At 42.5% G+C, this 27734-nt stretch overlaps 1 protein-coding gene across 4 annotated transcripts in view; it reads left to right on the top strand.

Moving 5' to 3' along the window:
• Window positions 1-27734, top strand: part of AK8 (adenylate kinase 8) — a 285863-nt gene that overhangs the window by 58237 nt on the left and 199892 nt on the right. For all 4 annotated transcript variants that reach the window (XM_029613832.1, XM_029613834.1, XM_029613833.1 and 1 more), the window contains one exon: window positions 16186-16254. In XM_029613832.1, the coding sequence (XP_029469692.1) occupies window positions 16186-16254 (69 nt within the window). The remainder of the gene's footprint in view (window positions 1-16185; window positions 16255-27734) is intronic.

Genomic DNA, 27734 nt, shown 5'->3' with positions numbered 1-27734 from the left:
TTAGTAGACAATCTTATCGTTCCAAAATGAAAAGATTCTCCTTGTGGTGCACGACAAAATAAATAGATCCCTTTTCCTGCCCACAACAAGGTTCCTGGACTACCTATGATACCTTTCGGTGTCTGGTCTACAAACTTCCTCCATCCGAGTGCATGTCAGCACCATAGCCGCTTATCACAAAGGTGTAGGAGATGCTGTGATCTCGGCGCAACCCCTTGTAGGATGCTTTATGAGAGGTTTACTCCAGCTGAAGCCTCCACTGCATCCCCAATTGCGGCATGGGACCTCAATGTTGTCAGCATGGCTCATGCGACCTCCTTTCGAGACCCTACACTCCTGCGAGCTACGACATCTCACTTGGAAAGTGAGCTACAGGCAGTGGTAACATACCCACCTTATACCAAATTTCTCCACGATCATGTGGTACTCCGCACTCACCCTAAATTCTTGCCAAAGGTAGTTTCTGATTTCCACTTAAATCAGTCCATAATACTTCCTACCTTTTTTCCAAGACCTCACTCACACCCAGATGAGCGGGCCCTGCATTCCTTGGACTGTAAACGTGCGCTCGCCTTTTATTTGGACCGCACTGCAGCCCATAGGAAGTCCACCCAACTGTTTGTCTCTTTCGATAAAACCAAACTGGGAGTTCCGGTGGGCAAGCAGACCCTGTCCACCTGGCTGGCGGACTGTATTACCTTCTGCTACCAACAAGGAGGCCTTCTGCTACACTCCCTTCTTGCGACCCACTGTGAAATTCAGCCTACCCTCCTACCCAAAACCACCTCTGTTGTTGTGCCTGTTGCACGTCGTTGGGTGCTTTTGGTTCACTTACTCGGGCATCCTGTAGCATTCACCCATATGTGAGGACTACCATCTTGTCCTGGGAGAAAGCAGAGTTGCTTACTTGTAACAGGTGTTCTCCCAGGACAGCAGGATGTTAGTCCTCATTAAACCCGCCTGCCACCCTGCAGAGTTGGGTTCACTTACGTTTTATTATTTTATTTTTTGCTCATACTTTTTGCTACACACGAGACTGAAGGGGGACCCCTGCTGGATGCAGGGTTAGTGGCATGCTGGGCATGCTCAGTATGCCAGTCAAAGTTCTAGAAACTTTGACAAAAGTGTTCCGTGATTGGCTCCATCCTGATGATGTCACCCATATGTGAGGACTAACATCCTGCTGTCCTGGGAGAACACCTGTTACAGGTAAGCAACTCTGCTTTCTCATAATTATCCCATTTTTTTAAGGCAAAAATTCCTCAAATGTTTTATCTAGGGCCAACAATCTGGACATTCTCCATTCCACTTTTCCTGAAAAGGAAGTGAAATTTGTTAGTACACAGGAAACAGACCCATGATCCAGAATCACAATGGGGCCGATATCAGAAAAATTAAATGAGGAAAAAAAGTCTCAGAAATCAACAGAAAATCAATTCTGGATTTAGTGTCATGAGCCCTAGCTATATGAGTGAACCCCACCTCCCCAGGGTGTAATATGCGCCAAGAATCCAATAGATGTAACTGCTCACAGAGAAAAGGAATACCCTTATGTGCACCCAAGACAGAAAAGGAGGAATGAGATTGTTTATCTAATGGCCCATGGACTGTACAATTAAAATCCCCTCCCATAATTAAAGGAGCCCTCCCCAAAGAGTTCAAATCGTAACTATGGGGCCGATGCAATAAATTCGTGTAGAAAGCGGGCGCTGAACAGTCAGTGCCCGCTCTCTTAACACGCCCTAGGCGCCCCCTTGGGGGTGCCATGCAACATTTAATTTAGGGGGTCGCTTTAGCAAGGAGGTGCTAGGGTCGCTTGTGCCTCCTTGCTAACGAGAACCCAATCGTTTTTCATGATTCAGCTGACCACCGGCAAGGAAAACCGACGCTGAGTTTATCGGCGTCATTTTTCGTGACTGGCGGACAGGTCACGAAAATCAACGCCAGGTTTATCGGTGTTGGTTTTCGTGACTCGGCTGTCCGCCGGTAAGGAAAATCAACGCCGATAAACTTGGCATTGTTTTTCGTGATGGCTGTGTCTGTTGGTCAGGAAAACCGACGCCAATAGACCCAGCGTCGGTTTTCCTTACCGGCGGACGGCAGTCACAAAAATCGATGCCGGGTTTATTGGCGTCAGTTTTCGTGACTCAGCTGTCTGCCGGTAAAGAAAACCGCCGATAAACTTGGCGTTGGTTTTCGTGATGTGTGTCCGCCGGTAAGGAAAACCAACACCAAGGGTTCAGGAAGCGAACGCTTGTCAGTCAAGTGCCATTTCCTGAACCCGATTGTCTATTTTTTTTTGGTTGTTTCTTTAATTTTTCATCCTACTTAATATCACAAACATATTAAAAGTAGGAGGCAGTACAGAAAAGCAGTTTTTTCTGCTTTTCTGTGCTTGTTTTTCATGCGCTCAGCTATTAACGCCTGCTCCAGGCATTAGGGGATTGATTAGCGCCTATTCTACCCGCGTCCGACTTCAAACCGAAGATTTTTCCTCCATGCCCTGTTTTCAAAATCATTTTCTCCACCATTTCTTTTTCCAAGTTATCTACACGCATTTCCAGCTGCAGCACATTGTTTTCTGCCGCTGAGATCCACCCTTATGCATGATCAAGCCGTGGTCCCAGTTTGGAGAAAGAAGATTTGAATTCTATTTGGGTAGAAATGTGGGTAAAACAGTCATCCAATGCAGTAACGACTGCCTCTGTTAATTTAGTCACCAAAGCGGCATCCATATCCTCTGCCAATGCTGAACCCGTCCCGTCGGCCATCTTAGGAGATGCAAGTTTGTTGCGGTCTTTATCTTTTTTTTACTGAGCAGAGCGACATCTAGAACGGGTAGATGTGAATCTGTTATTTAGTCTTTCAGATAATAGAAAGACTAGGGGGCACTCCATGAAGTTAGCAGGTGGCACATTTAAAACTAACCGGAGAAAGTTCTTCTTCACTCAACGCACAATTAAACTCTGGAATTTGTTGCCAGAGGACGTGGTTAGTTCAGTTAGTATAGCTGTGTTTAAAAAAGGATTGGATAGGTTCTTGGAGGAGAAGTCCATTACCTGCTATTAATTAAGTTGACTTAGATAATAACCACTGCTATTACTAGCAATGGTAACATGAAATAGACATAGGGGTAGATTTTAAAAAAGGGCGCCTTCGTGTACTTTTGTAGGCGCATCAGGCGCAAATAAAAGTACGCTGGATTTTAGTAGATACGCGCGTAGCCGCTAAAATCCTGGGTCGGCGCGCGCAAGGCTGCCGATTTCGTGTAGCCGGTGCGCGCTGAGCCGCGCAGCCTACCTCCGTTCCCTCCGAGGCCGCTCCGAAATCGGAGCGGCCTCGGAGGGAATTCGCTTTCGCCTTCCCCTCCCTTCCTCTACCTAACCCACCCCCCCCGGCCCTGTCTAAACCCCCCCCCTACCTTTGTCGGATTTACGCCTCCCGGAGGGAGAAGTAAATCCCCGCGCGCCAGCGGGCCGCTAGCGCGCTGAGACGCGACCCGGGGGCGGTTCCGGAGGGCGCGGCCATGCCCCCGGACTGCCCCGGGCCGAAACCATGCCCCCGGGCCCGCCCCCGAAACGCCGCGTCCCGCCCCGAAAACGCCGCGCCGGGCGGCCCTGCCCCCGACACGCCCCCCCGAAAAACCCCAGGACTTACGCTTGTCCCGGGGCTCTGCGCGCGCCGGCAGGCCTATGTAAAATAGGCGCACCGGCGCGCAAGGCCCTGCTCGCGTAAATCCGGGCGGATTTACGCGAGCAGGGCTCTTAAAATCCGCCCCTTAGTTTTTGGGTACTTGCCAGGTTCTTATGGCCTGGATTGGCCACTGTTGGAAGCAGGATGCTGGGTTTGATGGACCCTTGGTCTGACCCAGTATGGCATGTTCTTATGACTCCAAGGGGATCCAACCCCCTCTTTAGCCCTTTCAATGATTTGACATGTGTGGTACCTTGAGGGCGAGTGGGGAGTGCTATCTCAACCCTTGCCTCAGGCATCAGATTGCTTTCCTCTACCTTCTGCTCCATCAGTCCAGAATCTATGGGTATATTCTCCCATCCAGCACAAATGGTGGCAGAGTTCTAAAAACCTTTTTTTTTTTAAACATGACATCACTAGAATATAAATGATGTTCAGAATCAATTCAAACTAGTGTTCTCTGCCTCCAGCTGTTTGATGGGAGTTGAGAGTTTTTGCTCTTGAAGCAGTTTAAAGAAGAGATTTTATTATTTTCATTCAGCATTGCTACTAGTGTCAGAGTGGATTGAATTAGTGGCCATGCTTCTGGAGGTGGTGCTCCTGCAGTGAAGCGAGCCCTAGATGCTATTTGTTCTTTCCTGTACTGTTTTGTATGTAAGGAGGGAAAGTCTCTATTCTCTAATATTGGCCATTTTTTGGCGATTTAGATAGTTACCTGCTCTTTGCAGTGAATTTTTGTTGTTCTGCCAGAGCTGGGAGTTGAGAGTTATTTAGCTTCAATGTCCATAAAGGCTCATCGCTGCGGTGCTTGTGGTGCAAAGAGCAGCTCTGCTGAAGGATCCTTATGCTCCCTTTGCCGCAGGAGAAATTTGAAGAAGTTCCAGGCTGGGATCCAAGCCTTAGGGCAGTGATGGCCAACCTTTTGAGCTCAGTGTGTCAAAATTCATTTAAAAAAAATGAGCATAACTCGGGTGGTGTGTCACTTCTAGAAAAATCCATAATTTTGTGATATTTGTAGCTCTAATTAATAACAAGTTATAATTTTAATATGTACTGTATTTATTAATAAAGCAAAAACAAATAATTCTTTACCTTACCTGCTTAGTGACTTTTTTGTTGCTGAATTTCATTGGCTAAATCTTCAATTAAAATACTCTCTCCCCCTCCACCCCCCCCCACACACAAACTCTTACTCCCCTGGATTTTCTCATACACACTCATGCTCTCACACTCACTGGCTCCCTCACACACAAACACACACACCCAGACAGGCTCCCATTCTCACACATACACACACACACACACACACACTGAACCCCAGGCAGGCTCCCATTCATTTTCACACCACTCCCGCTCCATTCTCCAGGCAGGCACCAATTCATTCTCACACACACAGACCCCCAGGCAGGCACCCATGCATTCACACAAATACACCCCCAGGCAGAGTCCCATTCATATACATGCACACACTAAAGGCAGACCCCCCCTCTCTTTTGCCAGCAATCTCTGAACCTCTCTCATTCCTCTACTGCCACTGTCACTGCTGCCACATGGCTATTGGGGAGGTGCCGATTGCTGCTACTGACACTGAAGCCCATTCTGCTGCCTCCTCTGTGCAGGCCCAGTGGGCTTCCACTTTCTCCATGCTGATGTCGTACATTGCGAGATACGCATAGAGAAATTGCTATTCTTTTTTTTTTTTACCTTTGCTGTCTGATCTTAGTTTTCTAATTGGTTGGTCACAGGCTTTTTTTCCCACTTTCCCTTTCTTATTTTTTTTTTGCCAATTCCTTTTATATTGTCTTTTTTTCTGTTTCTTTTCTCTCCATCTTCTTCTCTCAAACACATAGTCAGGTTCTCATTCTCACGTGCATTTCTCTCTCTCTCACACACACAGGCTCTCACTGTCACATGCTCTCTCTCATACAACCATTCATACACACAGTCTCTCACTGGCACATGCTGTCTTGCTCAAGTACATGCTGTCTCTGCAAACATTCAGGTCCTCACTCACACACAATCTCTCAACTCATCTCATACACGCACACACACACACACACCCTCAACCTCTCTCTCACCTCTGGGCCTCCTCTTCACAGGTCGCCGCAGGATGGGCTCTGCAGCGGCCCTAATCTTTTCGGGCCGCGGTGGCCCTACTACCGGACCTCTTCCTCTTCTCGGGCTGCTGCGACTTGGGATTCGTGGCGGCCCGTAAGCGCAAGTGCTGCTTCTCTTCTGCAAGCGCTGATGCTTCTCCTCCTTCCTGCCCATGCGGCTCCGGCAACGTTTACTTCCGGGGCCGCACAGGCAGGAAGGAGGGAGGAGCATCAGCGCGTTTAAACGCGATCTTTTTCTTCGGGCCATGGTGACGTGAGCCTCACCATGGCCCTGCCTATATGCCTGTCGCTGCGCCGCATGAGCTTCCCTGCACCCGGGGGCATGGGGGGGGGGGGGGATACTAAAAAACTAATTTTAACGGGTCGGCGCAGCCGATTAAAAAAAAAAAAGGCTCGGTGCAGCCGATAAAAAAAAAAATTAATTTCCCGATAGTCCACGAAATGCTGCGCGTGTCAGCAAAAACGTCTCAGCGTGTCACCGGTTAGCCATCACTGCCTTAGGGGCACATGCAAAACAGCCTCTACCTTTCCGTTCCATCCAGAGATTGAGGCTGAATGGGATTCTCCAGAAGCTGGATATAGACATCTGAGAGTTTTTAATAGATTGTATCCGTTGCCTTCTAAGGTACTGGAGCGTCTTTTTCAACATCCTAAGGTTGATGCGACAGTTGCAGCTGTTGCTAGAAAGACCACTATTCCTGTGGAAGGAGGTGCCTTCTTTCGTGATGCTTAAGATAGGAAGTTAGAGGCAGTACTTAAGAATCTTTTTTCTACAGGTTCTTTTGTTCTACAGGGAGTGGTCTGTGCAAGTTATGTTGCCAGATCTCTGCTCCATTGGATTCAGCAGTTATCTGAGGAAGCTACTTCAGCGAAGTTAGAATCTGCTATGGCCTATATATCGGATGCCTTATATGACATTATCAGAATCTCAGCTAGATCTCTTGGCTCTTTCTGTGGGATCCCAAGGATCCAACAGAAGAAAATAGGATAAAGCATAAACATTGGCAAGTTAAATGTAAGACATTGATAAGACAGGCTAAGAGAGAATTTGAAAAGAAGTTGGCTGTAGAGGCAAAAACTCACAGGTGGAAAGAAGGCAAAACGATTACCAGCATGGATAAAAGGGGAGGTGAAAGAAGCTATTTTAGCCAAAAGATCTTCATTCAAAAATTGGAAGAAGGATCCAACAGAAGAAAATAGGATAAAGCATAAACATTGGCAAGTTAAATGTAAGACATTGATAAGACAGGCTAAGAGAGAATTTGAAAAGAAGTTGGCTGTAGAGGCAAAAACTCACAGTAAAAACTTTTTTAAATATATCCGAAGCAGAAAGCCTGTGAGGGAGTCAGTTGGACCGTTAGATGATCGAGGGCTTAAAGGGGCACTTAGAGAAGATAAGGCCATCGCGGAAAGATTAAATGATTTCTTTGCTTCAGTGTTTACTGAAGAGGATGTTGGGGAGGTACCCGTAATGGAGAAGGTTTTCATGGGTAATGATTCAGATGGACTGAATCAAATCACGGTGAACCTAGAAGATGTGGTAGGCCTGATTGACAAACTGAAGAGTAGTAAATCATCCGGACCAGATGGTATACACCCCAGAGTTCTGAAGGAACTAAAAAATGAAATTTCAGACCTATTCGTAAAAATTTGTAGCTTATCATTAAATTCATCCATTGTACCTGAAGACTGGAGGATAGAAAATGTAACCCCAATATTGAAAAAGGGCTCCAGGGGCGATCCGGGAAACTACAGACCGGATAGCCTGACTTCAGTGCCATAAAAAATAGTGGAAAGTGTTCTAAAAATCAAATTCACAGAACATATAGAAAGACATGGTTTAATGGAAAAAGTCAGCATGGCTTTACCCAGGGCAAGTCTTGCCTCACAAATCTGCTTCACTTTTTGAAGGAGTTAATAAACATGTGGATAAAGGTGAACCGGTAGATATAGTATACTTGGATTTTCAGAAGGCGTTTGACAAAGTTCCTCATGAGAGGCTTCTAGGAAAAGTAAAAAGTCATGGGATAGGTGGCAATGTCCTTTCATGGATTGCAAACTGGCTAAAAGACAGGAAACAGAGAGTAGGATTAAATGGACAATTTTCTCAGTGGAAGGAAGTAGATAGTGGAGTGCCTCAGGGATCTGTATTGGGACCCTGACTTTTCAATATATTTATAAATGATCTGGAAAGAAATACGATGAGTGAGATAATCAAATTTGCAGATGACACAAAATTGTTCAGAGTAGTTAAATCACAAGCAGATTGTGATAAATTGCAGGAAGACCTTGTGAGGTCTTCCTGGAATTTATCCAGGAAGATAAATTTGCCATTTGGATGCCCTGGAAAACTGGGCATCCAAATGGCAGATGAAATTTAATGTGGATAAGTGCAAGGTGATCCATATAGGGAAAAATAACCCATGCTATAATTACACAATGTTGGGTTCCATATTAGGTGCTTCAACCCAAGAAAGAGATCTAGGTGTCATAGTGGATAACACATTGAAATCGTCAGTTCAGTGTGCTGCGGCAGTCAAAAAAGCAAACAGAATGTTGGGAATTATTAGAAAGGGAATGGTGAATAAAACGGAAAATGTCATAATGCCTCTGTATCGCTCCAAGGTGAGACCACACCTTGAATACTGTGTACAATTCTGGTCGCCGCATCTCAAAAAAGATATAATTGCGATGGAGAAGGTACAGAGAAGGGCTACCAAAATGATAAGGGGAATGGAACAACTCCCCTATGAGGAAAGACTAAAGAGGTTAGGATTTTTCAGCTTGGAGAAGAGACAACTGAGGGGGGGATATGATAGAGATGTTTAAAATCACGAGAGGTCTAGAACGGGTAGATGTGAATCGGTTATTTACTCTTTCGGATAATAGAAAGACTAGGGGGCACTCCATGAAGTTAGCATGGGGCACATTTAAAACTAATCGGAGAAAGTTTTTTTTACTCAACGCACAATTAAACTCTGGAATTTGTTGCCAGAGGATGTGGTTAGTGCAGTTAGTATAGCTGTGTTTAAAAAAGGATTGGATAAGTTCTTGGAGGAGAAGTCCATTACCTGCTATTAAGTTCACTTAGAGAATAGCAACTGCCATTAGCAATGGTAACATGGAATAGACTTAGTTTTTGGGTACTTGCCAGGTTCTTATGGCCTGGATTGGCCACTGTTGGAAACAGGATGCTGGGCTTGATGGACCCTTGGTCTGACCCAGTATGGCATTTTCTTATGGTTAAGAAATTGGTCTGCTGACTCTTCATCAAAATCTAGACTTTCTCATTTACCTTTCAGGGGTAAATAACTTTTTTGTGGATGAACTGGATCATTTAACGAGGAAACTAGGAGATTCAGAGGTTCACAGATTACATGAGGATAAGGATAAACCCAGTTTTCGTTTTTATAGAAGCTGTAGCCAGTTTATGGAAGCTAAGAAGTGTAGACCAGGCAAGTTGGGTATGACTCAATCTTCGAGAGGTAAAAGTAGATCTCAGTCCTTTTGTGGGCAAGAAGACCAATGGGTGAGGTCACCCGTTCTGCTAGTGAGTCAACCAATACACAATGAAATCAGGAGGATTAATTTTCCAGGAGAGCCCATAGGAGGCAGGCTTCAGGTATTTCTTGGAGAATGGATCCACATTACTTCAGATCAATAGGTCTTGGACATAATCCAATATGGCTATGCTCCAGAATTAAGAAGGATGTTAAACAATCATTTTGTGATCTCTCCTGCCCATTCTCCCGCCAAGATTGCTGCAATTCACGGGACACTGAAAGTTGATTCAGTTGCAGGCAATTCGCCCAATCCCGTTTATTAGAACATCAAAGGGGAAATTATTTAATTTATCCTGTGATTCAAAACAATTTTGGATCTAAAAGGGGTATATCAGAATATATTTATCCCTCAATTTCATATGGAATCTCTTCGAACAGTCATAGCCTCAGTATGCAAGGGAGAATATTTATCATCCCTAGATTTGAAAGAGGCCTATTTTCATATTCCAAAATTTCAGTTTGTTGCCCTTCCTTTTGGTTTGCCCACAGTGCCAAGAACCTTTACAAAAGTAATGGTTATAGTAGTTGCCTTTTTAAGAAGGAAAGGAATTTTAATTCTGGACGATTGGTTAATAAGTGCCAAATCTTACTCTGAAGGGGTAATATCACCAGAAAAATTAGTCTCATTTCTTCAAAGTTTAGGTTGGATAATCAACTTTTCAAAGAGCCATTTACAGCCTTCCCTGAAGTTAAAACATCTAGGGGCGGTGTTCGATTCTGCAGCTGAGATGGTATATCTTCCGCAGAAGAGTTTTAAAGATTTGTGTCCTGGTACAGCAGGCTCCAACTACTTGGCATTATCTTCAACTTTTAGAATCTATGGCTTCTACTCTAGAGTTAGTGTCTTGGGCAAGAGCCCATATGAGACCTCTGCAGATTTCTCTCCTTTCAAGATAGAATCTTCAGGTTCAGGGTTACCAGGTGCATCTGCCATTGTCCAGAGAAATTCGAGAGTCGCTAAAATGGTGGACTCATTTACCAAATTTAAAGAAACGAATGCCATTAGAGAGACCATTTGGGAGCTTTTGACTAAGGATGCAAGTCTGTTAGGCTGGGGAGCTCTTTACAAGTATTTACATACTCAAAGATTTTGGACTCAAAGCGAGGCTCAGTGGCCAATAAATTGCTTAGAAACCAGGGCTATCAGACTGGCTCTACTGCATTTTCAGCCTCAGCTTCAGGGGAAGGCAGTAAAAGTTTTATGCGACAATGCAATAGCAGTTGCATATATAAACAAGCAGGGAGGAACACGTAATCAGGGTGTTCTGGAGGAGATGGACCTCTTGTTTGCTTGGGCCAAGACTCATCTGTTTCAGTTGACAGCTCAACACATAGCAGGCCAGTTCATTGTCCAAGCAGACTAACTAAGTCAAATTGTAATAGATCCTGGAGAATGGGAATTATGCCAGGAGGTCTATTTGTGGATAGTGCGGAAATGGGGGCCACATCAATTAGATCTATTGGCTTTCAATCAAAACAAGAAGGTAAGTAGGTTTTTCATCTGTCACAGAGAGGTGAACAGCAAAGGAATAGATGCCTTTCAACAGAGTTGGAAAAGTTACAGTCTTCTGTATATTTTTCCCCCTTGGCCTTTAATAGGTCGTGTTTTATGAAAGATAGAGAGAGAAGGTGAGTTAGTGGTGCTATTAGCTCCTGATTGGCTAAGAAGACCATGGTATGCAGACCTGATGAGATTATTAGTAGCTCAGCCCTTTCGCCTGCCACCAGTCAAGGGTCTACTTCATCAAGGTCCAGTAGAGACCTGGATAAAGACAGCTTGGCTATTGAAAGGGCAAGATTAGTAAAGAGAGGTTATTCACCCTTGGTGGTTAGTACTATGTTATACTCTAGAAAGAATTTTACTTTTGTTTATGTAAGAGCTTGGCGCATATTTGAAGAATTTTGCAAGAAGAGGAATTTATCTCCTTGGAAAGCTCAAATAAGAGATATTCTAACATTTTTGCAGTGTGGTTTTGATAAACATTTAGCTTTAAATTCTTTGAAAGTGCAGTTAGCTGCTATTTCATGTTTTGGGGGGAAAGTTAATGGTACTTTGATTTCTCTCCATAGGGATATTTCCCGTTTTCTAAATGGTGTAAAGCATTTACATCCTCTGATTAGAGCTGTTTTTCCTCAATGGAGTTTAAAATTAGTTTTAGAAGTGTTAACTAAGCCTCCCTTTGAACCTTTAGGAGATTCTTCAGTTAAGGATTTGACCCTTAAGACAGTCTTTTTGGTTGCAATTACTTCTGCAAGGCGAATTTCAGAATTACAGATCTTGTCATGTCAATCTCCTTTTTTGAGATTTACAAAACAATTCAGTAATTTTGAGACCAGTTCCTTTCTTTTTACCTAAGGTAGTATCTTTTTTTTCATATGAATCAGCATCTTATTTTACCTTCTTTTACCAAGAGTGAGTGTAAACAAGATCTAAATTCATTAAGATTTTTAGATGTTAGAAGATGCTTAAGATTTTACCTTGAGAAAACTAAAGATTTTCGAAAATGAGAGATTATTTATTCTTCTTTGTGGTCCACGTAAGGGAGAAGCAGCTTCAAAGGCTTCAGTTGCTAGATAGCTGAAGAGTACTGTTCTTGGCTTGCTTATTACGAGGTAAGATGGTACCTAATATGATAAAGGCCCATTCAATACAAGCTCAAGCATCGTCATGGGCTGAAAGTTCATTGAAAATTTGTAAAGCGCCCAAATGGACTTCTTTGGAAACATTTGCAAAGCATTATAGGTTGAATCTTCTTGCTAGTCTTTGGTTCATCTGTCTTGAAAACGGGATTATCATCCACTCACCCTTAGATGAGCTTTGGTATTTCTCATAGGTTCAGGACTGGTGGAGCAGAAGGTAGAGGAAGGAGAAATTATGTCTTACCTGTTAATTTCCTTTCCTTTATTTCTGCTACAGTCCAGAACCCCGCCCTTTATATCTGAAGTTAAAATTTCTAGTCAGAAGTGTTTCAGTTTTACTGTTTGTTGCATAGGGACTTGGCTTCCTTCAAGTAAGAATTATTCATTCTAGTTATTATGTAATTTTCAGCTTTTAGGCTGTGGCACAAAAGATTACATTTTAGAAAATTACTTTTCTAATATTTCTGTTTGTTAATTTTTTAGCTTTCACATTAGTAAACTGGTTTGAATTGATTCTGAACATCATTTATATTCTAGTGATGTCATGTTTTAAAAAAAAGTTTTTAGAACTCTGCCTCCATTTGTGCTGGATGGGAGGATATACCCATAGGGCCAGATTTTCTAACCTACGTGTGGGCGTAGATTTGTACGCGCAACCCGGCGCACACAAATCTACGCTTGATTTTATAACATGTGCGCGCAGCCGCACGCATGTTATAAAATCCAGGGTCGGTGCATACAAGGGGGTGCACACTTGTGCACCTTGCGCGCGCCGAGTCCTAGGGGAGCCCCAATGGCTTTCCCAGTTCCCCCCTTGGAGGGAACTTTCCTTTCGCCCCCCTGCACCTTTCCCTCCCTTCCCCTATCTAACCCGCCCCCCAGCCCTACCTAAATCCCCACCTTTATTATTTAAGTTGCGCCTGCCTCTGGGCAGGCGTAGGTTGCACGCGCCGGCTGAGTGCCAGCACACGATTCCCCAGCCTAGCAGGCCTTCTGAGGCCTCTGGCCACGCCTCCACCCTGCCCCTTTTTTCAAGCCCCGGGACATACGCGCGTCCCGGGGCTTGTACATGTCGCCGAGCCTATGCAAAATAGGCTCTGTGCGCGCAGGAGCGGGTTTTCGGGGTTACGTGCAATATACACGCGTAACCCTTTGAAAATCCGCCCCATAGGTTCTGGACTGGTGTAGCAGAAGTAAAGGAAAAGAAATTAACAGGTAAGACATAATTTTTCAAGTTGCTCTTGAGCCCAAGGTTTATGCATGAGTAGTGGGGGGTCAGGACTGGGCATTTGCTCTGGATTTTCAAATATTTTGAAAACCTGCCATAGCAGTCAGACTATTTGTATTGGCCAACTGACAAAAACAAGATTTTGACTGTAGAATTTTTTAATACTGAAAAAGATATTGATTTTTAATCAGCTTGCTTAATATTGCAACAAATGAACAAAACCACATTGAGTCCAAAATTCAGCATGGAGCAGAATGCTTAAGGTAGTGTTGGGAAGCGCTAGGGAAGCGGTTCCGATTCTGGGGAGATTGTGTGCCCTTAGACCATGGCACGACCCCAGAAGAACTCCGAAGAAGCGCTGAGGCAGACAGGAAGTGTCCAAGCACGGGTGGACAGGCTGAAGACGAGGGGCCCTGACCTCTGCTGAACCCGAAAGCACCAGAAGAGACCCAACAATGCAATGCTGGTCTCTGGGGTAGCCCTCCGGCCACTCAATAGCCCTTTCGGAACCACCGTATGGGAACGGCAGGTTCGACAGGACGGACAGAGTTCGAGGACAGGCGATGGTACTGGAACAAGATGTGGATAATAGAAGACTAGGATGAGGACTCGGGATACTCAGAGACGTAGACGAGGACTCAGGATACTCAGATGTGGACAAGGAATCAGGAAATTCAGAGACGTAGATAAGGATTCAGGATTCTCAGAGGCTTAGGCAAGGACTCAGGATACAGGTACTAGTATGGATTGAGTACTGCACTGCAGCGTGCCCTACACAGCCACCCATGGCTGGTCATGGACTATGCCGAAAGCGAAGCAGCTCCAGCGAGGAAGACTTGGATCCGGAGACATGTCAAAGATTCAGGAGAAGCCTGCACCGAGGCGTGCCCTACACAGCCGCTCTTGGCTGGTCGCTGACCACGCTGAAGTAGAGCAGGTTCTGGCTTGAGTCTAGGTCATGGACAGAAGCAGGCACAAGGTGCTCCGAAGACTGGGAACAGGATTCAAGACTCAGAACTTGGCATTAAAAACAGGAGCCTTCCAGAGGCTTGTGCTGCAGCCGTGAAGGTAGGCCTTGTGCCACGAAGCGCCCTACACAGTCCCCCATGGGCTGGTCACGGATCACAACAGAGGCACGCCAGGAAGGATGAGCAAGAGGAACCTGGAAGCTGGACAAAGAGCTGGAGATGAGGACGTCGGGATCAGGACTGGAGCATAGGATATCAGGAACATCTGGACACCGGGACATCTGGACAAGTCAAGGGATCTGACGAGACCAGGAACCACAGACAAAGACTGAGATGAAGGACCAGGAACCACAGACGAAGACAAAGGAGCTCCCACAAAGAACGAAGGACCTTGAAGTGATGGACCTCAGAAACCTCCTGGACCAAAGAGCTGGAACAACGGAGAATCCAGGAGCGGACTGGCTCCTTGCAAACGCGATGAGGGACTGACGAGGAGCCCTTTTTATAGGGCTGAAGAGGAGACACCTTGGAAACATCATCAGGTGGGGCTGCGGGGCTTTTCCCACCATTGACCCTTTAAAAGATGGAGAGAGGCGCGGCCATGTGCCTAGAGGAGAGGGAAGGACCAGGGACAGCGGCAGTGGCATCTACGTCACGAAGATCGGGAAGGAGCGGCACTAGACCGCGAAGCAATGCCCTGGCATCAGCGGCTCCGCTTGCCATGCGGGTGACAGTGTCGGCAGCGAACTTCGGGCCGCATGGGAGGAGACTTGGTTAGCAGCAGCCTCCGGGCCACGTGGGAGACGGCGGCGGCCTGGCAGCGGAGGTGAGAGGCTGCTTGCGGCTAAGCCTGCAAGCAGCATCGTTACAGGTAGTTAGACAGCTAAACTGTTTAACTTTCTCATTCCCCACTGAACCAAACCTTGCACTTTGGAACATCCATTTTTGAGTTGCTAAAACTAGGCAGTTATATTTAGCAGATCAGTGGGATAAATGTTTCTAGCTGGCTAATTCCTTAGCTAAATGGCTAGATTCCTTTGAAAACGAACCTTAATTAGAACAGTGATCTGAGCAAATTTGACAGGAAAATGATAAAAGGAGACTGCTAGGTTCTTACTAAAGTTTGCTAGGTTGAAATGCTAATCTGTAGCATTAATAACCTGTCAAGTGTAAAATAATGTGTGTTTAAATATTTTGTTCCCATACATATGCCATAAGTTCTTGTCTTATGTTTCCTGCTGCCCTCAAACACTCACCAACTCCCTATCATACTGTACAAAGTCAGATACCTTTACAGATTACTGATACTTTTTATTATGTCTTGGGGTGGGCTGATATATAACTACTTATCGCTATAATTTCACCATGCAAGAGTACTATTTCGCTACATGGCAATCTTTGGTAAAGGCTATAATTGACCTTCTATATGGCTTCCAGTGAAATTCTGCTGTAAAGAGTTAAAAGTCTTGCAGTACACTTTCATATCACATCTCTCCACAGCACTTGAGGAGGGGCCCTGGATTAGGACTGCACCAAAGGAGGCTGCTCTCATTTCTGTTTAAATTGGCTTGGCAAGGCTCAGCATAATGGACCCCCTGGCAATCGCCAGCCTTGCTTGACATGACACATCAAAGCAGCAAGTAAGACACGGGTGGTGTCTGAGAGCAGTGTGAACCACCTTTGGAAGGTGACAGACTTGCTTTACAGCAGCCAGATGCGAGGATAAGGGGGCATGGTGCACCACCCACCGGGACCTCCCGACTTTCAAGATATTGCCGTTTCTTTGCCTTTTTATTAATATAATTTTTCCTTACTTGTATGTTGCCTTGTGTGTGGTAGATTTGTTTGGGGTGAAGATAGAAGTGTTCAAGAGAAGGGGATAAATATGTGTATGAGGTGGGATGGGGGAAGAGTAAAATTCCTTTTGAACACCATTATGAATATTTATCCTTTTAATTGTTGGTTCTTTTGCTCAGGAAATTCCCAGTGAACTGTGGACCAAGCTGATCCAGGAGCACCTGTCAAAAGTGGACTGCATTAAACAAGTAAGTAACACAGCTCACAGGACCTGTGAATTGAGCCCCAGTACAGTGCCCATCCCAGCCTCACTCAGAATTCAGTGCAATCAGCCAGCAGGAATTCTGGAGCCGCTCACCCTCTATATTGTCAGTAGAGGGAGTTTGGAGCTTTATTAAGAGGAAATGAGAGTATGCATATGCTAATTGCAATGTAGAGAGATGATCAAAGAGAGAACAAGCAGAACTTTGGTGATTGCCTGGGGCAACTAGTGGAAAACAGGAAAGGTCAAAACAGCTAAGCAGAAATACATAGAAAAATCAATATGCTGACTGGGCTTTTAACTTGTAATAGAAGAAATCTCTCTTTCCTATTCACATTTACCGGACTGGGTTTGAGCATTTTGTATGGCTATGTATCAGGAAACCTGAATCGGAAGTTCAGATTGGAAACAGGCTTTCCAGCATGATATTTGTAGCAGTTCCACTTTGTTAGAAGTTTTCACCACACACTGCTTTTCAAAAATGAACAATTAATACAAATATCTGTAACTGCTCTGATTGCTCTTGTGTGACTTTGGGCTAGTCCTGGTTTTGTACGCTGTAAAAGCTATTTGTTTAGAGAATGATATAAATCATTGCCTTCTATTTCTCTGAGGTATAAGGACTTCTTAGTAAACTATATGAAAAATGTGTTTGAATATCAAATCTTTTTTTTTTTTCTTGTAATTGCCATGGAAACATTTGCAGAAGGAACACAAAAGCTCAGCTTTGCTTATCAATATTTGTATTGGTTCAGTAAAAGAAATCAGGAAGTCCAAAGTGCTCGAGATCTCTAAACTTCGTCACATCTTTCATCCTTTTCCCCTATTGTCTGTTTCTTTAGGAAATGAAAACTTGTTAACAAATATGATGTGATGCTGAAATCATCTTTCCTCTTCTTCATAATCAGGCCGATGTAATATCGGCACGCGTAAAATGGGCGCTCATGATTAAGCACTTGCTCTCCTAACGAGCGCAGATCCACCTCTCCTGGGTGCCCGATTTAATAATAAAATGGGCTGCTGCAGTAAAAAGGAGACACATGGGGAAATTGTGCGTCCCTAGCACCTCCTCAGCATCGAGTGCCCAGGAAAAGTGGCTGTCAGTGCGGGTTAGGAAATGGATGCTCAATACAAGCATCCGTTTTCTCCTGCTACTGGAACAATGTATACCCGCAGTAGATATGGCCTGGACCATGTATATTGGGCGCCAAGAAGCCCAGAAATTATTTTTTTTTTAGCAAATTTGTTTTGACATGATTCCACTTTCTGTGGTCCCTCCTATTTAGTATCACAACAATACTAGAAGGAGGGATCACAGAAAGCAGGAAATTTGTTTTTTTACAATGAGCCCTTGAGCATGGCAGACCTTTACGCCAGCCATGGGCCGGCATAAAATTTGCTGCGTTGCAAGGATGCATTGGTCGTGTGGTACATTTTTTGCATCACAGGGATTAGCTAGTAGCCTCATCTACATGTACTTTACATGTGATGAGCACTATTAGTTATGCGCTTGATTGGTTGCACATTTTGGACGTGATATTCCCTGTTTTGCATTGGGGGTTATGGACGAGTGTCGAGCCATGCGCTTGCTGCAGCACACAGTATTGCATTGGCCTGTCTGAGTGTAATTTTCAAGCAGCCCACACACATAAGTTTGCTTTGAAAATACTCTTGTAACTGGCTGAGTAGTCGCATAAAATTAAACCTTCTCTTTAGAGGGTTCAGCTTATACATGTATTAAACAAAAAACTGTCTACCCCAACTTTGCTCATTGGAACATCTCTTTTCAGTTTGTGTAAAAGTATGTGTGTATCTGGGTTATGTGTTTACCTCTTTGCACACTGAGCCAGGGTCAGTTTACAACAGCCATTTACCCTGCATAAAACCATGTTTCAAGCACGGAAATGACTTTGAAAAGGACCCCCAATTTGTGTTGGTAAAATCCTTTTACAAAACACTGTGGTTTATACCTGGACATGCTGTTCTGGGTTCACTTACCAGAGCCTCAAATGTCCAGACTAATGACAAATCCTCTTCAGAGCCTCTGGCTGACTCAGGACAGGTAATCCTTTTCTTCCTCCCCCATTCACATTGCCATTTTCCATTCTGGCTCTTCATAAAGCACATCTGCTTTTGTACTTTTCAGTAGGGAGTTATGTTATGACCCGCGCTCTCATTTTTTTGTTTAACATGACCCTCAGCAGAGAGAAATCTTGGGGCAAGGTGTCATTTTCATTGCATATGCTTGAAATATTGAGAGTCTCCTTGGCCACTTTGATGTTTGGGATTGATATTCTGTGAGCATTATGCTTTCCTTTCCCAGGGATATTTGCATACTTTGATTTTAGGACAAGAATTGTCACTTCAATCTCTTGGAGCAACACGAGAATTGTTTGTTCATTGCTTTCCACACTAGAGAGAGGTGCTCATGTGGTCAGCGGCTCAAGAACATGTTCCCTCTGGCAATGAAGCTTGTGTGCACACACAAGCAGAGAGCAAAAGCAAGAGGCATTTTGTGCACTTGGTGCATCTTTCCATAAACTTGAAGGGTCTTGCATATAAAATAGAATAAATAAAAATCTCTGTTTATCATTTTGATTGTTTTTGAGACAGAAGTTTCTTCTTTGCGTTTTTTTTTTCAGGGAAAATATTAGACAATGGAGGTAATTTTAAAAGGAGTTACATGCATAAATATGACATACAATCGTAGTAATTTTCAAAAGCCATTTACATTGTAAAGTGCATTTACATGTAAATGCTTTTTAAAAACAGGCCCATAGCTTTTACAGGTATTAGAAGGAAAGCTCAAGGAAAATCCAGCATATGATATCCCAATGAGAAATAATCTGTATAATCCCCAGACTGGATATATATAACACTGAAGAAACAATAATTACTGCAGGGTTAAAACTCCTCAGTATACATGAAAAGAACAGAAGCAAGCAGCAGCAGCAAACAGAAGCAGAAAAGAAAATTTGGGACAGCCCTGCATTTTAGAAGGATATAAAAAAAAGATTCAATCCTGCTAATTTTACAACCAAATTCAGAGTTACCGGCCCAACTTGAACAACTTCTTTGCATTTTTATGAAGCTATAAATAACCTCTTTTTATACCACTTTGTATCTGAAATAATGAGTTTGAAATATAAGAAAGACATAAAATAGTTGGATTGGAGAAAAGAAATGATGAGCCATGCTCTGAGCAAAATGTTCTCTATTTTAATCAATAATACAGTGACTTCATTCCATGCTTACAAAGTAGAATTCAAGTTTTTGCATCGCAAAACATGGTGGTAGAATTATTTGTTTGGCTTCTCCTGCTGCTCTGTAAGCCTGAAACCTTTTAGTCTTCCACGGGTATTGTATTCAGTTTTTACCCCAGCAGGCTGGATTACTAATAACCTTTGCTCCATCTGTATAAGTGCAATGCATTCATGTTGGAATTAAGTGTTTTTAATATAAGCATACAACACATTTGAAAACACAAATGCACATTTTTGTCAAAATTTACTGTTCAGTTCTTAGATGTGTTAGAAGGGAACAGAATGGAAAATCTATAGCACATACAGCAAAAAGCTTTCACTGCCCTTTTTCTCCCAGTATCTTTAGTGTGAGTATCTGGGGCTGGCGCCTTCTGTGCAGCGGATTAATGTTGCATGTCACTTGCAAATGTGCAAATTATTTTTTAGAAATGAGGCACCTCTAATAAGTGGTATCTTCAGAGGAGTACTCTGTCCAGCTGGGGAGCAGCTAATTTCCAAAAACAGGAAAATTTGAAAATTAGCGTAAAGCATGTGGCACCTGCACAGTCGGCTGAGAGGGGTAATTATAAAAGCATGCGTTCCTATAAAAATGTCCTATACATGCGCTGTTTTTCTTCCCCTGACATAAACACACCTCTGGGACTGCTTCCTCTCAGTTTTGCTAAAAGTGTGTGCGCAACAGAAGATTGAGCATGCTTTTAGCTGGACAGAGGGTGGAAATTTTCAGCTAAGCCAGTTTACCCTGGTAAATAACTATGCCCTCTGGGTGGCTAAGGGCAGTACTGAACTCCTGTTGAGAAGGAAGAGGATTGGTGAGATAAATATGAGTGCTGGAAGAACTTATCGCACTATATCTGGCATGTGATGGGAGAGGAATATCTATTACCACACATAGCCTTGTCTTATTATTTACACCAAGGCTATCCATCTTTTAGAGACAAATCTCTGCAAACCAAGCTCTGCTTGTTATAGAGCGCCTTTTCTCTAAAGATAGTACTAAGTACTCTTATACATTTCATCCCTTCTCTGCTTCCAAGTTGAAAATCGCATATTATATTGAACATAGCAGTCGGGGGATTTTTTGGTTGTGTTTTTGCTGATTTATGCTCCCCTGCCTGGAATACAAGCAAGATGCTGTTTTCTGGCCCATTGTGCTGCTTTTAACTGAGTTGCTGTTTTCAGTCCACTAGCAGCGCAAGTTCAGAAGTTTTCCATTGTTTTGACACTCCATGGATGTCAAATGCAGCCTCCAAGGAGAACACTTTGATTGATCAATAACCCTGCCAAAAGCCTGTGCAGTGTTGAATCTCATAGAAATGTGTCTGGGCTTGTTCAAATTCAGGGCTGCGGTCATTACCCTGGAACTAGGAACGACAAATAAGTACTTATTCTACGGGGGCCAATATGGAGCAGCTTCTGTCCCATGTCCTATGATTTAATGCTTACCCTCCTCCAGCGCCATCCAGCACAGTTTTTGGCCATGACAAGTTAGATAGGGGAAAAAAACAGTTAAAGCAAGAATATGGCAAAAATGTCTTGCATAAGGTGGCCTATCCATGTACTCTGTATTTAGACAAAATTGCAATAACTGTGTAATCATTTCCTCTCACAATATATTGCCCTGGTCTGATCACCAGCTAATAAAGGCAGAAATAACTCTCCTCACCACACAACAAACAAACTCACATGACAACCAATACTTCACTTACAGTAAAAAGATAGAACCTGAAACACTTGAAGAAACTATTAAAAATAAAATAGTTTGATCTTGATAATACTACCTCATCTGTTGGCTCCTGGGATAAAATTATGAATGAAATAGCAGATACCCTATACCCAATCCAGACAAAAACGTTCCAAAATAAAGGCAACACAACAAAAAAACAAAAAAAAACCTTGGAATAACGAAGAATTAAGGCACACTGAACAGACTTTGAGAAAATCCGAAAAGCAATGGAGAAAATTTCTATCTACGGAATCCCTAGAAAAATACAAATCCCTATTAACAAAATACCGAGAACAAATCAACAAAGAAAAAAAAGAATGCTATGCAAAACAGATTCATGGTGTAATATTTAACTCCTACTATTTGAAACAGTAGAAAACCTACTCAAGGACCCATCCTGCTCCACTTCAAACAACCGTGACTTTTCTAAAAACTCTTGCAACGAATATGCTACCTCACTGTTAAAAAAAAAAAAAAAAAAAAAAAAAAAAAAAATCACAATTCTCTACCTGCTCAACAACGAAAGAAACCAAAGAAAATTTTTGACAAGTAAAATGGAGCTCATTCGACCCAGTATCTAAACTTGAAATAAACCAAATCATCACAAAAATGAAGCTTGCCACCCACCCACCCACTGGACCCTATCCCCACAAGTACCCTGAAAACAGTAAACAATGTAATAGCTCCGATATTCACAACCATAATAAACAACTCGCTAGCTGATGTATTAGTCCCTGATAAGGCAAAACAAGGATTAAACCAATCCTAAAAAATAAAACTGGTGGACTCGATGATTGGGACAATTACCAACCAATCTCACAACTTGCCTTTCATCGCTAAAGTCCTAGAAAAAGCAGTGTTATCACAGTTAGAGAACCACCTAGAAGACAACAGCATACTATAGCCATATCAATTTAGCTTCAGAAAAAGTCGCTCAACAGAAACCCTACTCATTTCCTTAGCCGAGCCAGTACTACAAGGCTTTAATAACAATGAATCATATATCTTGGTAATAATCGATCTAACAGCTGCATTTGACATAGTTGACCATACCCTGCTATGCCACCAACTAAGAGAAATTAGAATAGATGGAAATGTTAAATAAATGGTTCTCTTCCTTCCTAAAAGATAGGACATTCCAAGTCAAGCTGGGTAATCAAATTTCTAACACCTTCCCAGTCGATACAGGTGTCTCCCAAGGTTCAGCACTCTTGGCCACTCTATTCAACATATATTTACTATCTATTTGCAGATTACTAGCAAATCTAGGCATCAACTTCTTATATGCAGACAACATACAATTCTACATCCCATTCGACAAAACCGTTGAAAAAAACTGCAGTGTCTCTGTCAACATACATGAAGGAAATACAACAAAAACTTTCTCAACTGAAACTGACTCTAAACCCAAAAAAACTGAAATTGTGTGGCTAGATAACATGATAATTAAACCACCAACCCTAGACCTAGGAATCATTAATATAACACCTTCAGAACAAGTACAAGACCTAGGAATTCAGGTCGATGAGAACTTCACTACGAAAAATCATATAAGCAAATTAATCAAAACAGGATACGCCAAACTGAGAATATTACATCGGCTAAAACCATTGCTAACAACACAGAACTTCTGCACTGTTTTACAAACACTAATATTCTCAAACTTGGACTACTGTAACTCCCTATTACTAGGCTTACCCTCAGGTCTACTAAAACCACTAAGCTACTTCAAAATGACTCTACTAGACTATTACTTGGGACAAGGAAATTCCAACACATCACCCCCTCACTGATGGCATTATACTGGCTTCCGGTACAGTCCAGAATTCACTACAAAGTATTAACTCTAATTTAACCCTAGTTTATTAGGAATGACACTTCAACACTACACAGCACAAAGAGCCTTAAGATCACAAAACAAAGGTCATCTAACGTTTCCTTCCACTCGGAAAACACACCTAACGCAAATAAGAGACCGAATGTTTTCCATAGCTGGCCCCAAGTTGTGGAACTCTCTTCCAGAGTCTTTATGTCAGATAAAAAAAATGTGGCTCTTTAGAAAAGCATACAATTTAACGTAAAATACCAATATGCCGATATTTCCAACGTCAGTAGAGACAAAAACAGTGGAGTGAACAACAAGTAATGTCCGATGTAAAGTGTAATGTTGGTAAAATCAGAATTAGGATTTGTGTCGACCAAAAAATGTAAAACATTGACTAGATTATATAGTTGTTAATGCAACGTCCTAGAATATGTATGAATATAAACTAGAATATGTGTTATTATGGTGCTAAACTAGAATGTGAATGCTGCTTGATTATTGATCAAGAATATGAATGTCTATAATGTAAACCATTGTGATCTTCTTTTGGAATGATGGTATTTAAAACGCTTAAATAAATAAATAAATAAATTGCTCTTAATGTGTCCTTTCTCATCTCCATTTTTCAATTGGGATTGTACCCCTGCTATCCGTATACAAGGGCAGGAGGCATTTCAAGTTATCCTGATCCGCTTGTGAAATATGTAAATATTCTTCTGATGTTGGGTGAAACCCCATATGGTTTTCATAAATGATGAAAGCACATCAGTCTTCTCAACTGAAAAATGTTAGCAAGACTGCATGTACAGCCAAACAAATGAGGTTTTATTATTATTACAGTTACTGCAGAGTGAAATTGTGAAGCTTGAGCTGTTTTTTGTTGCATTAATAGATCTGATGTGATCCAGGCCCAACTTTAGGCCCCTCTTTGTGCCCTTCCATTGTTCTTATCACTAAATTTTGAATACGCTCATTACCACTAAGCACTTTCCAGTCATCATGAAAGCAGAGGTTGCTTGTTTTAAAAAAATGTGTTTTTTATTGTGTTAAACAGTGATTAAAAAGAAGCATATAAGGTTGGTATTTGCACATCAGTTTTGTGCAGACTTGGATTAGAGTGCATGTAAACATTTATCTTCTGTTGCTGAACATTTTTGGGTGATGGATGTGGTAATAGTCTATGCTGTACTTTTCATATTCTGTTCCCTCCTTTGTGCTTATACGATGTGCCCCCTTTGTATAAACAGATGCCTGAAGTAATTTGGTCTATTTTTCTTCTTTGTGATATTTTCTGATACAGAATTGCACTGATCGCACATTATAGGGGGAAATGAGGGCTGCATCTTAATATCCTCTCCTTTGGAGTAGAGTAATGACTTTGAAGGACAGCAGTTTTCTAGCCAAAGGAGTGTTTGTGAATGTGAGGCAGAGAAATAATTTCCATGTAAGGTAGCTAATTACAACTAGATAATAATCATCAGAGCAGAAAAGACCAAAGTTAGTAAGATTTTCAATCTATACATTTGTAAATCGTTCCTCCACACAGCTCCCAAGTCATGCTGCCTTTTGACTTTCTTTCTTTACCTGTGACATCTGCTCGAAACTTGTTCCTCCTGTGATAGCATGCTCCCTGCAGCTGTTCAGATCACCCTCTCTGGGCCCTGCACAGGGGTGCCCTGAGCAGACGGCCTTTTTGATGTGTGATGAAAAAGAATCGTGCCACTGGGGGTATGGAAAGAGAGAATGCAGCAGAATATCAATTAACCTCTTCTGAACAAAGCCTGCCGCTTGCTGGTGGAATACATTCTTCACTGAATTGCTAGCTCTGTGGATAATATATTCTAATTAGAAGACTGACTGCTTCCACTGTTTGTTTTCTTGTTGGTGAAACCTCAGAATTCTAAGTCCCCAGGAGATTCAAACCCAACTGACAATTATCATAATAATAAATTTAGATCAGTCTTGAAGAGTTCGTGTGGACACCAGGAACATAAGAACATAAGAACATGCCATACTGGGTCAGATCAAGGGTTCATCAAGCCCAGCATCCTGTTTCCAACAATGGCCAATCCAGGCCATAAGAACCTGGCAAGTACCCAAAAACTAAGTCTATTCCATGTTACTGTTGCTAGTAATAGCAGTGGCTATTTTCTAAGTCAACTTAATTAATAGCAGGTAATGGACTTCTCCTCCAAGAACTTATCCAATCCTTTTTTAAACACAGCTACCCTAACTGCACTAACCATATCTTCTGGCAACAAATTCCAGAGTTTAATTGTGTGTTGAGAGAAAAAGAACTTTCTCTGATTAGTTTTAAATGTGCCACATGCTAACTTTATGGAGTGCCCCCTAGTCTTTCTATTATCCGAAAGAGTAAATAACCGATTAACATTTACCCGTTCTAGACCTCTCATGATTTTAAACACATCTATCATATCCCCCCCACCCCCTAGCCATCTCTTCTCCAAGCTGAAAAGTCCTAACCACTTTAGTCTTTCCTCATAGGGGAGCTGTTCCATTCCCTTTATCATTTTGGTTGCCCTTCTCTGTACCTTCTCCATCGCAATTATATCTTTTTTGAGATGCGGCGACCAGAATTGTACACAGCATTCAAGGTGTGGTCTCACCATGGAGCGATACAGAGGCATTATGACATTTTCCGTTTTATTCACCATTCCCTTTCTAATAATTCCCAACATTCTGTTTGCTTTTTTGACTGCCGCAGCACACTGAACCGACGATTTCAATGTGTTATCCACTATGACGCCTAGATCTTTCTTGGGTGGTAGCTCCTAATATGGAACCTAACATTGTGTAACTATAGCATGGGTTATTCTTCCCTATATGCATCACCTTGCACTTATCCACATTAAATTTCATCTGCCATTTCGATTTTCCAGTCTCACAAGGTCTTCCTGCAATTTATCACAATCTGCTTGTGATTTAACTAATCTGAACAATTTTATATCATCTGCAAATTTGATTACCTTACTCGTCGTATTTCTTTCCAGATCATTTATAAATATATTGAAAAGTATGGGTCCCGATACAGATCCCTGAGGCACTACACTGTTTACCCTTTTCCATTGAGAAAATTGACCATTTAATCCTACTGTCTGTTTCCTGTCTTTTAAACAGTTTGTAATTCATGAAAGGACATTGCCGCCTATCCCATGACTTTTTAGTTTTCTTAGAAGCCTCTCATAAGGGACTTCGTCAGATGCCTTCTGAAAATCCAAATACACAACATCTACCAGTTTACCTTTATCCACATGTTTATTAACCCCTTCAAAAAAATGTAGCAGATTTGTGAAACAAGACTTCCCTTGTGTAAATCCATGTTGACTGTATTCCATTAAACCATGTCTTTCTATATGCTCTGTGATTTTGATCTTTAGAATAGTTTCCACTATTTTTCTCGGCACTGACATCAGGCTCACTGGTCTATAGTTTTCCAGATCGCCCATGGAATCCTTTTTAAATATTGGGGTTGCATTGGCCACCCTCCAGTCTTCAGGTACAATAATAGGTGACAAATTTTAACTAATAGGTCTGAAATTTCACGTTTGAATTCCTTCGTAACCCTGGGATGCATACCACCTGGTCCAGGTGATTTGCTACTCTTTAGTTTGTCAATCTAGCCTACTACATCTTCCAGGTTCACAGTGATTTGGTTCTGTTCATCTAACTCATCACCCTTGAAAACTATCTCCAGAACCGGTATCTCTCAAACATCCTCATTATTAAACATAGAACCAAGTATTCATTTAGTCTTTCTGCAATGGCCTTATCTTCCCCAAGAGCCCCTTTAACCCCTCGATCATCTAAGGGTCCAACTGACTCCCTCATAGGTTTCTTGCTTCGGATACATTTTGCCTCTACAGTCAGCTTCATTTCAAATTCTTTCTTAGCCTGCCTTATCAATGTTTTTACACTTAAGTTGACAATGCTTATGCTTTTTTCCTATTTTCTTCAGATGGAACCTTCTTCAAATTTTTGAAGGATGGTTTTTTGGCTAAAATAGCCTCTTTCACCTCACCTTTAACCATGCCGGTAATTGTTTTACATAGAAACATAGAAATGACGGCAGAAGAAGACCAAATGGCCCATCCAGTCTGCCCAGCAAGCTTCACACACTTTTTTCTCTCATACTTATCTGTTTCTCTTAGCTCTTGGTTCTATTTCCCTTCCACCCCTACCATTAATGTAGAAAGCAGTGATGGAGCTGCATCCAAGTGAATATCTAGCTGATAAGTTAGGGGTAGTAGGGGTAGTAACCGCCGCAATAAGCAAGCTACACCCATGCTTTTGCCTTCCTTCCTCCTTTTGTAATGTGTGGAATATATTTGGACTGCCCTTCTAAGATTGTGTTTTTAAACAATGTCCACACCTGTTGTACATTTTTTAACTTTTGCAGCTGCACCTTTTAGTTTTTTTCTAACTATTTTCCTAATTTTATCAGTTTCCCTTTTGAAAATACAGGGGTAGATTTTCAAAGGGGTACGCGTGTACCCCCCGAAAACCTACCCCAAACCCCCCCTGCGCGCGTCGAGCCTATTTTGTATAGGCTCGGCGGCGCGCACAAGTCTCGGGGCTTGCATGGAGAGGCATGCCGGGGGGCATGGCGGTTGTGACGCGGCGTTTTGGGGGCG

This window comes from Rhinatrema bivittatum, chromosome 8 (genome assembly GCF_901001135.1).
Source record: "Rhinatrema bivittatum chromosome 8, aRhiBiv1.1, whole genome shotgun sequence".
In the NCBI taxonomy this organism is placed as follows: Eukaryota; Metazoa; Chordata; class Amphibia; order Gymnophiona; family Rhinatrematidae; genus Rhinatrema; species Rhinatrema bivittatum.
This window is presented reverse-complemented; position numbering and strand designations above follow the sequence as displayed.